Source organism: Martes martes (genome assembly GCF_963455335.1).
Source record: "Martes martes genome assembly, chromosome: 1".
Taxonomy (NCBI): Eukaryota; Metazoa; Chordata; class Mammalia; order Carnivora; family Mustelidae; genus Martes; species Martes martes.
This window is the reverse complement of record NC_137888.1, coordinates 190,710,146-190,725,683: the sequence shown is the minus strand read 5'-3', so window position 1 is coordinate 190,725,683 and position 15,538 is coordinate 190,710,146. Positions and strand designations below refer to the sequence as shown.

General features: G+C 48.2%; 1 protein-coding gene across 4 annotated transcripts in view; it reads left to right on the top strand.

Annotated features, from left to right (window-relative positions):
* ABHD6 (abhydrolase domain containing 6, acylglycerol lipase) overlaps positions 1-14,719 on the top strand; it is an 81,667-nt gene extending 66,948 nt beyond the window's left edge. For all 4 annotated transcript variants that reach the window (XM_080800057.1, XM_080800056.1, XM_080800058.1 and 1 more), the window contains 4 exons: positions 1,019-1,176; positions 4,343-4,397; positions 4,614-4,714; positions 13,042-14,719. In XM_080800057.1, coding sequence (XP_080656183.1) covers positions 1,019-1,176; positions 4,343-4,397; positions 4,614-4,714; positions 13,042-13,218 — 491 coding nt within the window. In that variant the 3' untranslated portion in view covers positions 13,219-14,719. The remainder of the gene's footprint in view (positions 1-1,018; positions 1,177-4,342; positions 4,398-4,613; positions 4,715-13,041) is intronic.
* Positions 14,720-15,538: the final 819 nt, after the last annotated feature.

Below are 15,538 nucleotides of genomic sequence, written 5' to 3'. Positions count from 1 at the left end.
GTCACTGCCTTTCTTTGTGAAATGTAGCTCGTCAGCTAAGTGAAACACCTAGACTTTTGCTCAGTATTGGAAGTGAAAATGAGTTTTGCCCTCCCGTGCACATCAGCTCGTGTAAATTCTCTCGTGTCTTGCTCCGGGGAGATAGGAAACGATGGCCAGTCTTAAAGGTGTTTGGTCTCAGTGAGCACCTAATGCTGTCTAGAGAAAGAGTGGCTGTGCACAGGGCAGCTACTGCCCCATCATGGGGGACAGCTCGCAAGGGGTCTCTTCCTCCCTGTGGTTTATGTATTAACCCCAAAAAAGAGATTGCTAAGTGGCTCCAGACCAAGGGAAGGAGGCGTTGGTCACTCCAGTCCTGTGTTCTCTTCCCATAATGTATTTTATCAGCTCTCCTCTTCGTGATACGGATGTGAAGGGGCTTGGGCAAGTTGTCTTCTAGACTGATCTTCTTTTTTTCTTTCTTTTTTTAAAAAAGATTTTATTTATCCATTTGAGAGAGTGAGAGAGAGCATGGGAAGGGAGAAGGTCAGAGGGAGAAGCAGACTCCCCGTAGAGCTGGGAGCCTGATGCGGGACTCGATCTTGGGACTCCGGGATCATGACCTGAGCCAACGGCAGTGGCTTAACCAACTGAGCCACCCAGGCACCCCTAGACTGATGCTTCTTAAACTCTATCATACATGTGCCTCTCCGGCAGCTTGTTCAAGTGCAGATTCGGATTCAAGAGACTTAGGAAGGGGACTGGGATTCTGCATTTCCTACGGGCTTCCACTGCTGCTGGTCCGTGGACCACAGTTTGAGTAACCAGTCCCTAAACCATCCTGAAGGAGTCTTTTTCTGTGTTTCTCAGAGTGGGATTTTGACTTTGAGCAAGGATGGCAATACCAATGAAAAAGAAATCTGGTGAAAAACACCTGAAATATGTTAGCTCTGGGCTGCTATTGGAATTTTCCTATATAATAATAGGAGTTGGTAAAAGGTAGCTACATTGCCAAGCTGTTTTGGTTTGAATCCCGCAGGCCTGCAGTACTCAACTGATAATCAGTTTGTACAGCGGCTCAAAGAACTGCAGGACTCGGCCGCCATGGAGAAGATCCCCTTGATCCCGTCCACCCCAGAAGAGATGAGCGAAATGCTCCAGCTCTGCTCCTACGTCCGCTTCAAGGTGCCCCAGCAGGTACCGTGCTCCAGCAGCAAGATGCCTGTCCTCTGCCAAAGGCTCAGGCGGCCAGCTGGCGCCCTTCCTCCAGCTGGAGGACCTTCCCTCTCATCGTCCTCTATGTAGTCATTTGGCGGCCGTCTGTCCTGTGCCTGTGGCAGGTCAGGCATGGTGTTCGGGCTCAGCGGTGAAGAGAGAAGACAGGGGGGACCTGGGCAGACACAGGCCAGTGAGGGAGGCAGACGGCTAATGAGTAAACATATCCGTACACATGGTGATAAGTCCTGTGGAGGAGATGAAGATGGTATAGTGACTGAAAGCAGGGAGGCAGGGGAGACTTTGACAAGCCCCTCTGAGGACCTAGTATGGGCAGAGGTGGGAAAAACATAGGTAAGTTCAAGGCAAGTAGGAGGCCGGGGAGCCTGGCTCTATCTAGAGCAAGAGTAGGGGAGGGAGGCAAGGATTACAGCAGAGACTTGTTTCTTTTTCTTTTCTCTTCTTTCTTTTTCTTTCTTTCTTTTCTTTTCTTTTTTTTTTTTTTTTTTAATTTCAGGACTGCTTTACACGCCTAAGAATTGCTAAGAATCCCAAAGAGCCTTTATTTGTAGAGGTTCTGACTATTGCTATTTACCGTATCAGAAAGTAAAACTCAGAAGAAGGTAAGACACAAGAGCATCCAGGCACTCATTCCATGAGCTACCGGCGTCATGACGCTGTCCCTTGACAGGTAGTCTCTGAGGAACAGTGCTTCTGAGAGCATGAAAGTGAAGCAGGCCAGTAACATTCAGCATTACAGAGGAACTAGCTTGACCTCATGAACCCCAGGAGCCACTTGGAGAACCACTGGGCTAGATCACGTAGGACCTTCCAGGTTTTGGGAAGGAGCCTGGAGTTCTCCTAAGAGGGACTGTGCGGGGCACAAACCGAAGCAGAGAACAAGTGGGGTGCTCCCGTGGCCTGGTGAGGACAGTGGTGTAGACGAGGGTGGTGGCAGTGGAGACTAGAGACCCGAGCCGCTCTGGGAGGGAGGATGGGCAGGCCTTACTGGCAAATTGGCAGTGGAGGGTGAGAGGCAGTGAGGACGCCCAGGTGACTTCAGTGCTTGAGTTGGATAAAGGCAGCAGTTTCTGTGTAGGGGAAGGAGAGAGGGAGGACAGGTGCTGGGGACAAGCTAAGGGCTCCAGTTTGGCCGTGGTCAGGTTGTCTGTGAGGCCTCCGGGTGCAGATGTCAAGCAGATGGTTGCATATGCAGACGCTGCTGAGGGACATCTGGCCCGGAGCTGTGCGGTTAGAGCCATCAGCCAGGATGATGTGAGAGGTCACAGGCTGAATAAAGCCGGGAATCCAGGGAGGTGGTGTGGGAACCAAGAGACGAGAATGCATGGCTAAGTTTCATAACGGCAGCTAATCTCTTTCTAGTGTAGGAACCGGACCCTGCCTCGTGGTGGGGCGGATCCTCCTAGAAGTTGAGGGAGTGGACTCTATGCAGAAGGCCTGAACACAACTCAGTTAGTGGGTGTAGAAGCACCCAGAATCTGATCCTGTGGTGCGTTCTATCCCTGAAATCTTTTTAGTTGTGAGGTTGCACTGATCCCCTCCCAGCCATGCTCTCTGCCGAGAAGAGAGTGGCCAACCAGTGCTTTAGGAAATTCCATGTTTTAAGTTGTCGGGGTTGTGAAAACACTGGGAGAAAGCAAGTGGCAGCTCTCGAAGTCTTGCCTCCTAGGAGACCAGGAGCACCCGAGCATTCTGTGTCATGTTATGTTTATCTGTTTACTTGCCTGTGTCTTCCACTCCGACCTCAGTAAGATCAAGGATTTTGTCTTACCTGCCTGCTCTGTCCGCAGCCTTTTGCACAGTGCTTGTATGAAATAGGTCCTCGGAACAAACTGGGGGGGTCAGAGGGAGGGAGGATGCCTGGATGATGCAGAGATGGAGAGTGGATGTGCCGCGGAGCAGATGGACGCATGAATTGTTGCATGTACGTACGCAGGTGATTTCGGGATGCAGGAGAGATGAAGGGCTGAGTACTTGGTTGGATGGATGGGAGGATGCCTGGAGAACGCAGGGGCGGAAGGCAGGTAGATTGGCGGATGCAGGATAGAGGGGTGTATCAGTAGACATGCATGTGTGATTCAGGGATGGAGGGTGGCCGTATGGATGGATGTCTGCATGAAGCAGGGATGGAGGATGGGTGGATGGGTAGGTACAGGGCAGGTGGGTGCATAGAGAGACAGATGCACACATGAGTCAGAGACCCAAGACGGGTGGCTGGGTGGGTAGAGCAGAAGTAGAGGGTGCAAGACTAGGATATGTGTGCAGGTGCAGGATACAGAGTAGAGCAAACAAAATGGCTGATGCCAAGCACAGTGTGTTGGACAACTTGCCATTGGTCTCACCTCCAGGATTTCACTTCCAGAATGGTCGCCTCCTAGTCATGCTCCAGAGGGTTGGTTCAGAGCAGTTCTGGCTGGATTTCCCCCCTTTAGTCAGTGCACAGGACTCCTCAGCGTGCAGGTGAGGGGCTCAAACCATTCCCAGGTAGATGAGAGGATGCCAGTGCTAAGGGGATCCTGCAGCAGGAGGAAGAGGAGGGCTGTGTTCCTTCTTCCCACAGCCGGTCTCTGGGTCAGGGTCCCAGGTGCAGGAGATCCGGCCTGCTCACACTGGTGCAACCTTCACCAGCCCTCCAAAAGAAAACCAAAGATAACACTGAATAATAAACAAAGGACTGTGGAACCCATCCCAGAATTATTTAAATAGTGAATCTCTATTGTTCAAGAGGCCCATCATCCCCAATAATTTGATTTTTTTTAATAGACCTTGTTCTGCATGTGGATGTTCCTAAACAGTTCCTTGATATTATTTCCATCCTTCATTATATCTTAGGCTAAGCAGAGAATATCTCAAGATAAAGTGGCTGTGAGCACAGGTCAGGTTTTTTACATGCTTTGGCTTCCCGGTATTACCCGGGTTCCTTCCTAATTACAAAGGAAAACCATCAGATGACCCTAACTTCCAATTACAGTATATACTCCATGGTGGGAATTTGGAGCCGTGGGCCCTAAAACCTTGACAGTGCCTTACGTTGCCGGACTTCATTTCCTTCACTGTTCCGGAGCCGCGGGGGGCTTGAGGAAACAGACCATCTCTTGCCTTCTAACCATGGCTCCCTTCTCCGTAGATCCTGCAAGGCCTTGTTGACGTCCGTATTCCTCATAACAACTTCTACCGAAAGCGTAAGTAGCTGTGTTTAAGCTTGGCACTTGTGACCAGTGAAGCTTGATGGGCAGCTGGCTTCTATATTTTATATTCCTGAGACTTTGATCATTGTCTGGGGCGTCTAAAGACAGAAGGTGGCAGCCCGACTCCATGGCTGTCCCCAAACCCAGTACAGTCGGATGCCTGCCGGCACAGCCCAGCATGTGCTCACTTTGTTTTCCTTTTCTGCAAAGTGTTTTTGGAAATCGTCAGTGAGAAGTCGAGATACTCCCTCCATCAGAACATGGACAAGATCAAGGTCCCAACGCAGATCATCTGGGGGAAACAAGACCAGGTATGTAGCGAGCGTGTCCCTGGGGCCTCCTGTGCCAGCTACACTGGCCTCTGAGAAAAAGCAAAAGGTGATTTATCAAGTGAGCCTCACTGGCTGGTTTCTGATACCAGGAGGACGTAAAACACACCTGGGGCAGGTGCTGGATTATAGGGGGCAGCATTCTCTTGAGTTGAGAGCAATGGTGTTGATCTTTTAAAATGAAAGGAAGGGGCACCTGGGTGGCTCAGTGGGTTAAAGTCTCTGCCTTCGGCCCAGGTCATGATTCCAGGGTCCTGGGATTGAGCCCCGCATCGGGCTTTCTGCTGGGGAGCCTGCTTCCTCCTTTCTCTCTGCCTGCCTCTCCGCCTACTTGTGATCTCTCTCTGTCAAATAAATAAATAAAATCTTCTAAAAAAAATTTAAATGAAAGGAAATCAGGGCTCCTGGGTGGCTCAGTCGTTAAGCGGCTGTCTTCAGCTCAGGTCATGATCCCAGGGTCCTGGGATCGAGTTCTGCATCAGGCTCCTTGCTTGGCAGGGAGCCTGCTTCTCCCTCTCCCTCTGCCCTCCGCCCCCCATGCTTGCGCTCGCACTCTCTCTCTCTCTCTCTCTCTCTAATAAATAAAAATCTTAAGGGCACCCGGGTGGCTCAGTCAGTTAAGCATCTGCCCTCAGCTCACATCATGATCTTAGAGTCCCGGAATCCAGTCCTGGATCGGACTCCAGGCTCAGCAGAGTCTGCTTCCTCCCTCCAGCCCTTCCCCCTCTCAGGCTCTTTCTCTCTCTCACTCTGTCTCTCATGAATAAATAAATAAAATCTTTTAAAAGTTTTAAAAATCTTAAAAAATAAAGTAAAATGAACGGCAGTCTTAAATAATTTTTACAAACTACTTTAATCAAAGCCATGTAGTCTCAGAGTACAAAAAACTTTACAGAGGGACTCCTGGGTGGCTCAGTCAGTTAAGCGTCAGCCTTCAGCTCAGGTCATGATCCCAGGGTCCTGGGATCCAGCCCCATCTCGGGGCTCCCTGCTCAGCGGGGAGCCTGCTTCTCTGCCCTTCCCCCTGCTCATGCTTGCTTTCTCTGTCTCTCCTTGCTCTCAAATATAAAATCCTTTAAAAAAAAAACTTTAAGGAGTACAACAAGGTTTGTGATGAAAATTTGATCCCTTTTCCATCCCGGATCCCAATTCCTTGAGGAAGCTCTTGCTGTCTTGTGAATATTTCTTCCATTTTTCTAAGGCAGGGATTGACATGTTTTCTGTGAAGGGCAAGATAGCAAGTATTTTTTACTTTATGGGTCCTACTATTTCTATTGCAACTCCCAAGCTCTGCTGTTGTGCAAAAGTCGCCACGGACAGTACACAAACAAGTGGCATGGCAGAGTGCCAGCAAACCTTCATTCCCGCCAACAGGCAGTGGGCCATTGTCTGCTCACTGCTGTGCTGAGCATACATGGTTCTGCATAGATCCATTATATCTGTAAAGTTTTCAAACATGCATAGTGACACTGTTCACATTACTTCATATAGGTGTGAACTGATGTATCTTGGAAATCATTTCATACCAGCCCACGCAGATTTACTCATTCTATTTTTTTAATATTTTTTTAATTTTACTGACTTCTGTTAATATGTTTGGGTAAGTTTTTATATTCCTACACAAAAATGACATGACCAGTGGTTAAATCCTTTTTTTAAAGATTTTAAAAAATTTTTTCTTTTTTTTTTTTTTTTATTAGGCAAAGAGAGGAAAGGGCAGAGGGAGAGGGGGAGAGGGAATCTTCAGCAGGCTCCTCACCCAACACAGAGCCTCATGTGGGGCTCACTCACAATCCTGAGATCATGACATGAGCCAAAATCAAGAATCAGATGCTATACTGACTGAGCCACCCAGGTGCCCCAAGATTTTTTAAAATTTTAATTCCAGTTAGTTAACATACGGTGTTATAGGAGTTCCAGGTGAACAATATAGTGATTCAACACTTCCTTACAACAGTGCTTACATAACAGTGCTCATCACAAGGGTCCTCCTTAATCCCCATCCCCAATTTTACCCCTCCCCCCACTTCCCCTCTGGTAACCATCAGTTTGTTTTCTACAGTTTAGAGTCTGGTTTTTGGGTTGTCTCTCTTTTATCCTTTGTTCATTTGTTTTGTTTCTTAAATTCCACATATGAGTGAAATCATATGGTATCTGTCTTTTTTGACTGACTTTCTTCACTTGGCATAATACTCTCTCTCTAGCTCCATTCACATCATTGCAAAAGGCAAGATTTCATTCTTTCTTATGGCTGAGCAATATTGTGTATATCTACTACATCTTCTTTATCCATTCCTCAGTCAGTGGACACTTGGGCTGTTTCCACATCTTGGCTACTGTAAATAATGCTGCTGTAAACATATGGGTGCATGTATCCCTTAGAATTAGTGTTTGTTTTTTGTTTGTTTTTTTAATTTATTTATTTGACAGAGAGAGACCACAAGTAGGCGGAGAGGCAGGCAGAGAGAGAGGAGGAAGCAGGCTCCCCGCTGAGCAGAGAGCCCGACATGGGGCTTGATCCCAGGGCCCTGAGATTATGACCTGAGCCGAAGGCAGAGGCTTTAACCCACTGAGCCACCCAGGTGCCCCATCCCACTTTTAATATTTTATTTTGAAATAATTTCAAATCTATAGAAAAATAAGAAGATGAGCACAGAGTATTCTTATATACACTTTCCCTAAATCTGCTTTATTGAGTTATCATCTACCTACCATTAAATTCACCTAGCTGGGCACCCCGCCACAACCCAGTTGTAGAGCATTTCTGTCACTCCCCAAAGTTCCCTCCTGCCCATTTCCAGTAAATCCCAGCCCCACACAACCACAGATCTGTCTTCTATTTCTACAGTTTTACCTTTTCCTGAGCTTTCACAGAAATGCTGTCATATAATAGGTCGTCTTTGGTATCTGGCTCTCTTCGCTTGGGCGTTGTGTTCTTGAGGTTCTTTTGTGGAGCTGCCTGTCTCAGTAGTTTGTTTCCTTTAGGGCTGAGTGTCATTCCATGGGATATGTCTACCCTGTTTTATTTACTACCAATTTTTAAACATTTGCTGCATTAGCTTTATTAAACATTCTCATCTATCTGTCTGTATTTGGGACCATTTGAAATAGGTTGCTTACATTGTGCCCTTTACCCCCAATACTTCAGGGTGTATTTACTGAGTAAGAATATTCTGTCACATAACCACAGTGTGTTGTTACACTCAGGACATTTAATGCTGGTGTGATGTTTTTGTCTAATCTACCGCCCATATTCCAAATTCATGGGTGGGGCGCCTGGGTGGCTCAGTCTGCCTTTGGCTTAAGTCATGATCCCCCAAGGTCCTGGGATCGCGTCCTGCATCAGGCTCCTTGCTCAGGAGGGAACCTGCTTCTCCCTTTGCCTCTGCCTGCCGCTCCCCCTGCTTGTGTTCTCTCTCTCTCTGACAAATAAATAAATAAAATCTTAAAAAAAAAACAAAAACAAAAACGAAATAATACCTCAGTGAACTTCAGCATAGATGTGTGGTTGTGGAGTGTGAGACCATACCTGAAAGGTGAGTTCTCCAGTGTGGACTCCCTGGGTCAGAGAGTGGGTGCATTTTATTTATTTTATTTTAGATTTAATTTATTCATTTGTCAGAGAGAGAACAAGAGAGCACAAGCAAGGGGAGCAGAAGGCAGAGGAAGAAGCAGGCTCCCTGCTGAGCAGGAAGCCCGTTGCAGGATTTGATCCCAGGACCCAGAGATCATGACCTGAGCGGAAGGCAGATCCTTAACCAACTGAGCCACCCAGGCATCCTGAGCAGGTGCATTTTAAAATTTTAATAGGTTTTGGGGACACCTGGCTGGCCCAGTTGATAGAGCATACAACTTTTGATCTCGGGGGTCATGAGTTCAAGCCCTATGTTGAGTATAGAGCTCACTTAAAAAATTTTTTTTTCAAAAAAAAATTTTTTTTTTCTTTAAATAATAAAATCTTAATAGATTTTATTAGCTAACTCTGTATTATTTTGCTGGAACAGTCATAGCAAAGTACCACAAACTGGGTGGCCTAAACAACAGATATTGATCATCTTAAAGTTATAGAGGTTAGAAGTCCAAGATCAAGTTGTCCACAGTTTGGTTCCTCCTGGGGGCTGTCAGAGAATCTGTACCATGCCTCTTCCCAGCTTCTGGCTGTTTGCTGACAGTCTTTGTGTTCCTTGGCTAATAGATGTGTCATGCTGCCGTCTGCCTCCATCCCCACCAGCGTTCTCCCTTTGCCTGTTTGTCTCTGTGTTCAAATTTTCTTTCCTATGTTTAAATTTTCCTAAGGCTGGCAGTCATATCGGGTGAGAGGCCCACCTGCACCAGTATGACCTCATCTTAACTAATTACATTTGCAACAACTCTATTTCTAAAGAAAGTCACCGTTGTATTGGAGGTTCAAACTTCAAAATACAAATTTTAGAGGGGGGACACAAGCAATGACAGACCCTCCAAAGAGAGACTGATTTAGACCCCAGAAGCTCCTTTTTTGCTTGCAGCTGTTCTTTAGAAATCATATTTTACTCAAAATTGTTGTTGTTGTACTTCTTCTTTTTAAGATTTTATTTATTTATTTAAGAGAGAGAGGGAGAGCACAGAGGGAGAGGGAGAAGCAGATTCTCTGCTAAGCAGGGAGTCTGATGTGGGGCTCTATCCCAGAACCCTGGGATCATGACCTGAGCCAAAGGCAGACACTTAACTGATGAGCCACTCAGGAGCCCCAAAGTTCTTCTAAAGTTTAAAGCAAGAAGAGGGACGCCTGGGTGTCTCAGTCGGTTAAGCATCTTCCTTCGGCTCAGGCCATGATCCCAGGGTCCTGGGATTGAGCCCTGAATCACATCAGGCTCCCTGCTCAGGGGGGAGTCTGCTTCTCCCTCTCCATTTGCCTCCTCCCCCTGCTCATGCTCTCTGTCTCCCTTTTTCAAATAAATATATTTTTTTTTAAAGACAAGAAGAGGCAATGAGAAATGGAGCCTTTATAAGGCCCATGATGATCCTTGGGGAGAAGCAGCCAGCACTGTGTCCCCAGGGTGCCTAGGGAGGGACTGGTGATAGAGTCGGTGTACAGCTCTCCCAAACCAGCCGGGTACAGCCGAGAATGTAGGGTGCAGTGATGTGGGCATGGTGAGGAGGGAAGGCTCTTTGCTCCCTTCTGTAGCAGCCAAGGGACTAAAAGGAGCTTTGTGTTCACCTGAGTAGAGAAGTGGGACACGGAGTAGGCCAGCAGGGGGTTATTCAATCAGAAATCAAGTTAGAACAATGAAGGCCTTTCTTCAGTCGAAAAATCCCAAAGGTGATTTGGGGCTCTCAGGGACCAACACAAAAGAGGCAAGGACTCATTGCCCTGCCCTGCAGAGACAATGCAGAAGCAAGATCTCTGGGCTTAGACTCTGAAAATTCTGGGTTCCAGCCCTGCCTTTGCCCTGTATTAGCCCATGACCTTGAGCAAACCACTCAGCTGCTCCAGATCCTGGGTTTCTCTTCTGCTACTGAGGTGATATGAGGCTCACATGAAGCAACACACATGAGGGTGATCTTTCTCCAGTGATAAGAAAATACATTACTTATTTTTCATGTCCTTTGCCTCTGAGAGTAGGCCTCTGCCTGTGGTCCAGAATTTTTTCCAGGACTCTGAAGTCCATTTTGTTCTGAAAAAAGAGCCTAACATTCCATGGGCCTACTATAGATGTTCTATGGACCATCCCCAGTGCAAAATCCAAATAGCAAAGCCTTTAGGGGCTCTTTATTTTATGCCCTTTTGCTTCCCAAGCATCTGGCTCTTTTCCTGTTCTGTTGTCAGCATTTGGTGTCACCAACCCATGCCCGCCAGGCTGAATTCAGCCTCCCTCTTCTTTGGATCCCTGTAGGTCAGGCACTGTGCTGTACAGCTGCAGGAGAGCTGTGTGCATTGTTGTCTGTGTGAATCATGCCCACTGGATTTGGGCAGTATACAGCCTGCATAACTGAACCTGGCAGTCCTCCTTCCTAAGAGGATTTCTGCACATCAGTTCAAGTATTCCCCCTCCGTATTCAGTCCACCCGAATGGGAGGGCCTTGTGAAGATATACAAGGTCTGTTACTCTTTATGTCCCTTCATCCTGCCACCACAGTGCATGGGATGAAGGAGAGCCAGAGTATACAGTGAGTGAGCGAGCCAGCAAGCAAGGAAGTAAATAAACAACCTACAAAGGAACAAAACCACCAGCTGACGGCCTATACGTTTAAGTCAGCTAACAGATTTATATTGAGCACCTAGTATGTGCCTGACACTGTGTTAGGCCCTGGGGTTACAGCGGGCACCAAGACAGGATCCCTGAGCTCCAGCAACTCCTGATCTACCTGCCATTATAATGCCTGGCAGAATGGGAACTAGTGTGAGGTAGGTCATGTGAGTGCAGGGTCGGATCCTGTCTTTATATTTTGTTCATGGTGGGTCTTTTTGCATTAATGTCTGTTTTCTTAAATACTGCATTAAAATAATTTTCATCTTAATTACCGAGTTTTTTGGCAGCTGCTTAAATTGTGTGCCCAAGGCAAGTGCCTCACTTCCCCCACCCTAGTCTTGGCCCTGGCCTGAAGTAAGATGGAGGAAAATTGTTTTGACTATCTTTGTGAGTGTCTTGCACAAGAAAAAGCTGATGTGGTTCCCATAGACATGTGTACCGGTTGAGTGTCCATATAGCTATTTCCTGTATGTTTGAGTGACCATGGGGAGTCCTGGATTTGACCAGCCTGACAGTCAAAGCTAGAGGCTCATGTGGGTAGCTGTGGGTTCTGACTTCTCTGCAGGATAGACATTCAGTTGGGAGTTTCCCAACATTCAGTTGGGGTCAGTGCCTTGACCCGTTGATGCCACCTGCATTTCCTCTGGGGATCTTTCTTTCTTTCTGTCTTTCTTTAAGATTTTATTTATTTATTTGACTGACAGAGAGACAGTGAGAGGGGGAACACAACCAAGGGGAGAGGGAGAAGCAGGCCTTCCCGCTGAACAGGGAGCCCAATGAGGGACTCGATTCCGGGACCCTGGGATCGTGACCCGAGCCGAAGGCAGATGTTTAACGACTGAGCCACCCGGGCGCCCCTCCTCTGGAGATTTTTCTACAGACTGGGCTTTATTTCTGCACAGTTGCCACAGCAGCCTTCCCTCTGAGTGCAGGCCCGGGGGAGGCGCCCCTCTTACTAAGCTCCCCATCAGCTGCTTCTGTTTGTGGCCCGGGGCTGCTTTGCTATGCTCCGTGCTCAGTGCCTTGGCAGAGAATGGTTGCCCCTCCCCTCACCCTCCACTTCCTGGGTGGAAAATTTTGGTTTTCATGGTCCAGGCTGACCAGAATGGAGCTTAAACACAGAAAGCACTTGAGTTTGTTGGGGGGTCTTGCTTTTGCGTTGAGGATGAGAGGAGGAGTTCTCTTGTGCTGGATGAGTTGAAGGTGAATGCAGTGGCAAACGGGGAACAGATGCAAATCTGATGCTTCAGGAGGGTGTTGGGGAGAAAACCCGGGATGGGTGTGAACAGGACGGTGTTGGGGAGGAAACCCAGGGTGAGTGTGAACAGCAAGGTAACCCAGATGACAGTGAAATTAGTGCATTGTTAGGAAAGGGTCAGCCTGGAGAGTGGTGCTTTTCATATCAGAAGAGCATTCCCCGTTATTCACAAACTCCAGAGCCCGTGGTCATGCAGCTTGGGGGAACCCCGAAAGACCCTCGAAGAGACACTGCTCCCTCCCCCAGCTTGGGATAATTAGCTTTCCCCTCCTGTGTCTTCTTTGTGTGCCCTTCGAAGAGCTGCCTTCTCTAGTCCGGCCTGATCGTGTCTGTCCCTAAGACAGCCCCGCCGCTCCCCACTGCCCTCAGATGGAGGCCTGACCCCTCTCCACCACACCCTCCCCGCCCCCCACATGCTGTGTCTCAGCTCAGCTAACTGCCATCCGCTGCGCTTGCCTGACCTGCCCCCTCTCTTGCATGGATCCTCCCCCGCCCCCCAGCACCCACCCTGTGCACTCTCAGCTCCCGGGATGCTCCCCACTTAGAGCCCTCATCTACTGACCAGTCCTGCTTCCCTACCAGACCGAAAAACTTCCTTCTGGGCAGGGACTGTGTGTTTCCATTTCAGTAATGCTGGCAGCAACACAAGTCCAGGTGCCAAATTGCAGAATGAGGCATGCAGTCATTTCTGTCAGTGAGCCACGTGCCCTGACGTGACTCGATCCTAAATGTCTCCCCTGCCTCGGCCAGTGTCCGGTCCCCTGAATGCACGTGGGCATCTGAGGCTTTTCTACCTAGCGTCCTGTCTTGTCCTGCAGGTGCTCGACGTGTCTGGGGCCGACATGTTGGCCAAATCGATCGCCAACTGCCAGGTAGAACTTCTGGAAAACTGTGGGCACTCAGTGGTGATGGAGAGACCCAGGAAGACGGCCAAGCTCATTGTCGACTTCTTAGCTTCCGTGCACAGCACAGGCAACAACAAGAAGCTGGACTGAGTCCCCGCCCGCAGCCTGCACTCGCACACAGCATCTGCCCCCATCTCCAGAATTGGACGCGGCCAGCATTTCTCAGGGATCCTGCCCCAAACGCAGCCGGAGCGCCAGCGTCCCTGAGGAGGCCAGTCCCCTGTCCCCGGTCTCAACAGATCCACAGAGCTTCGGAGGCCACGGGGAAATCTCCAAGATATTTTTCACAATATAGAAACTCCCATGGGACAGAATTAAGAAAACCTAGCCATGAAATCGACCCAGAAGTCTTCAAGTTCATGTTGCAAAGCGGCTGCCTTGGGACCATAATCACTGAGGCCATCTTCTGTAAAACCACCTTCACTGACTGAGACTCGAGGATTTCCTGCTGCTTCGACGTTCTCCCCTGCATGGTCAGTGGCTGTTTTAGGAGCGTTAGTCTCCCATCTGCTGAGCCCTTCCTCTTCATGTCTCGTTTAAGTTCTATGTAGAGGCCCCTATGTGAGTGCAAGTCCATCAGCTGCAAGACCAGGGAGCAAGATGCAAGCTGTCCGTGATACTAGCACGCGAGGGGGGGTGCGGTCCCACACCTGCCGGCCCTCCCGGCTGCCAGAGCAGTGGAGAACACGGGTCGAGGGGTGGATGGACCCCTGCGCGTCAGCCCTGTCATGAGGGAGCCCGGAACGGCTGCCGTACGACGACCAGGGTGGGTTTCCTGGGAATCATTGATTATTTTTACAAGTAGGACTAATGAAGCAATAATGTTGTGTCATCAGACTCGGATTCCACACACAAGCACCTCGTGGGCCTCTTTTCTATCTTGCTGTGCTACTGAAGACCCTTGGGTGTAAAATACTGGTTTGTTAATGAATTCTGTGAATTCTGTGAACAGTCATGTGATTGAAAATAAGTCTAAACAGCTGTAAAAGTGACCACAATGACACGAAATAAATTTAATAAATCTAGATCAGCAACATGCAGATGGTTTCTGTCACTAAGTTCCTGTTTAAGTACAATGTTGGCCGATTTCCTGTTAACTTTAAGAAGTGTTTTCTCAAGTAAGGCTCCTTCGAAGACACTGGAAGACCTTATTTGGATGAGTTATTAGTTTTCTTCTAAGAAATCATGTTTGTCATTTTTATTCAGTTGAAACTGTATATCAGAAACAAAAGGCAAGAGTCATCAGACTGTTCCTTTTGGCCCTTGTCTGTTGTACTGAGGAGCCCTTAAAATTCCCAGAGCTTCAGGGCACCTGCGTGGCTCAGTCAGTTAAGGGTCTGACTCTTGATCTCAGCTCAGGCCTTGATCTTGGGGTCGTGAGTTTGAGCCCTGCACTGGGCTTCCTGCTGGGCGTGGAGCCTATTTTTTTTTTTTTTAAAGGGGGCGCCTGGATGGCTCAATGGGTTAATAAGACTCTGCCTTCAGCTCAGGTCATGATCTCAGTGTCCTGGGATTGAGCCCTGCATCGGGCTCTCTGCTCAGCAGGGAGCCTGCTCCCCTCCCCTTCCTGCCTCTCTGCCTACTTGTGATCTCTGTCAAATAAATAAATAAAATCTAAAAAAAAAAAAGTCCTTGGAGCTCAAGCCCTCCAAATCTCTTTACAGAGACTCTGCAGCCAAGGAGTTCTAGAAATAAAGTGAGATAAACTTTATAGTTTAAATTAAAAACTACAGTTATAGTTTAAATATAGTTTAAGTTTATATTATAATTTATCAGAGAAGAGTGGAACACAGATCTTAGAAACAAGAAGATACAAAAATGTGATGTCTCAGATGGGTGGGCTGCAGCTAACAGTGTTGGAAGAGAATGTTAGAGGCCTCGGTACACGCATTAGCAAAGAAGAGGGGCACCTGCCCGGCTCGGCTGGTGGAGTGTGACTCTTGATCTTGGGGTTGTGAGTTTGAGCCCCATGTTGGGTGTAGAGATTTCTTAAAAATAAATTTTTTTTTTAAGATTCTATTTACTAGAAAAAGAGTGCACAAGCAAGGGGAGCAGGAGAGGGAGAAGCAGACTCCGCACTGAGCAGGGAGCCTGATGTGGGGCTCGATCCCAGGACCCCAGGATTGTGACCTGAGCCAAAAGCAGATGCTTAACCAACGGACCCACCGAGGTGCCCCTTAAAAATATAATCTTAAAAGTGAAAAACCATAGGGGCGCCTGGGTGGCTCAGTGGGTTGAGCCTCTGCCTTCGGCCAGGGTCGTGGTCTCGGGGTCCTGGGATCGAGCCCTGTGTGGAGCTCTCTGGTCGGCGGGGAGCCTGCTTTCCCCTCTCTCTATTCCTGCCTCTCCTGCCTCTCTGCCTACTTGTGATCTCTCTGTCAAATAAATAAATTAAATTAAATTTTTTTAA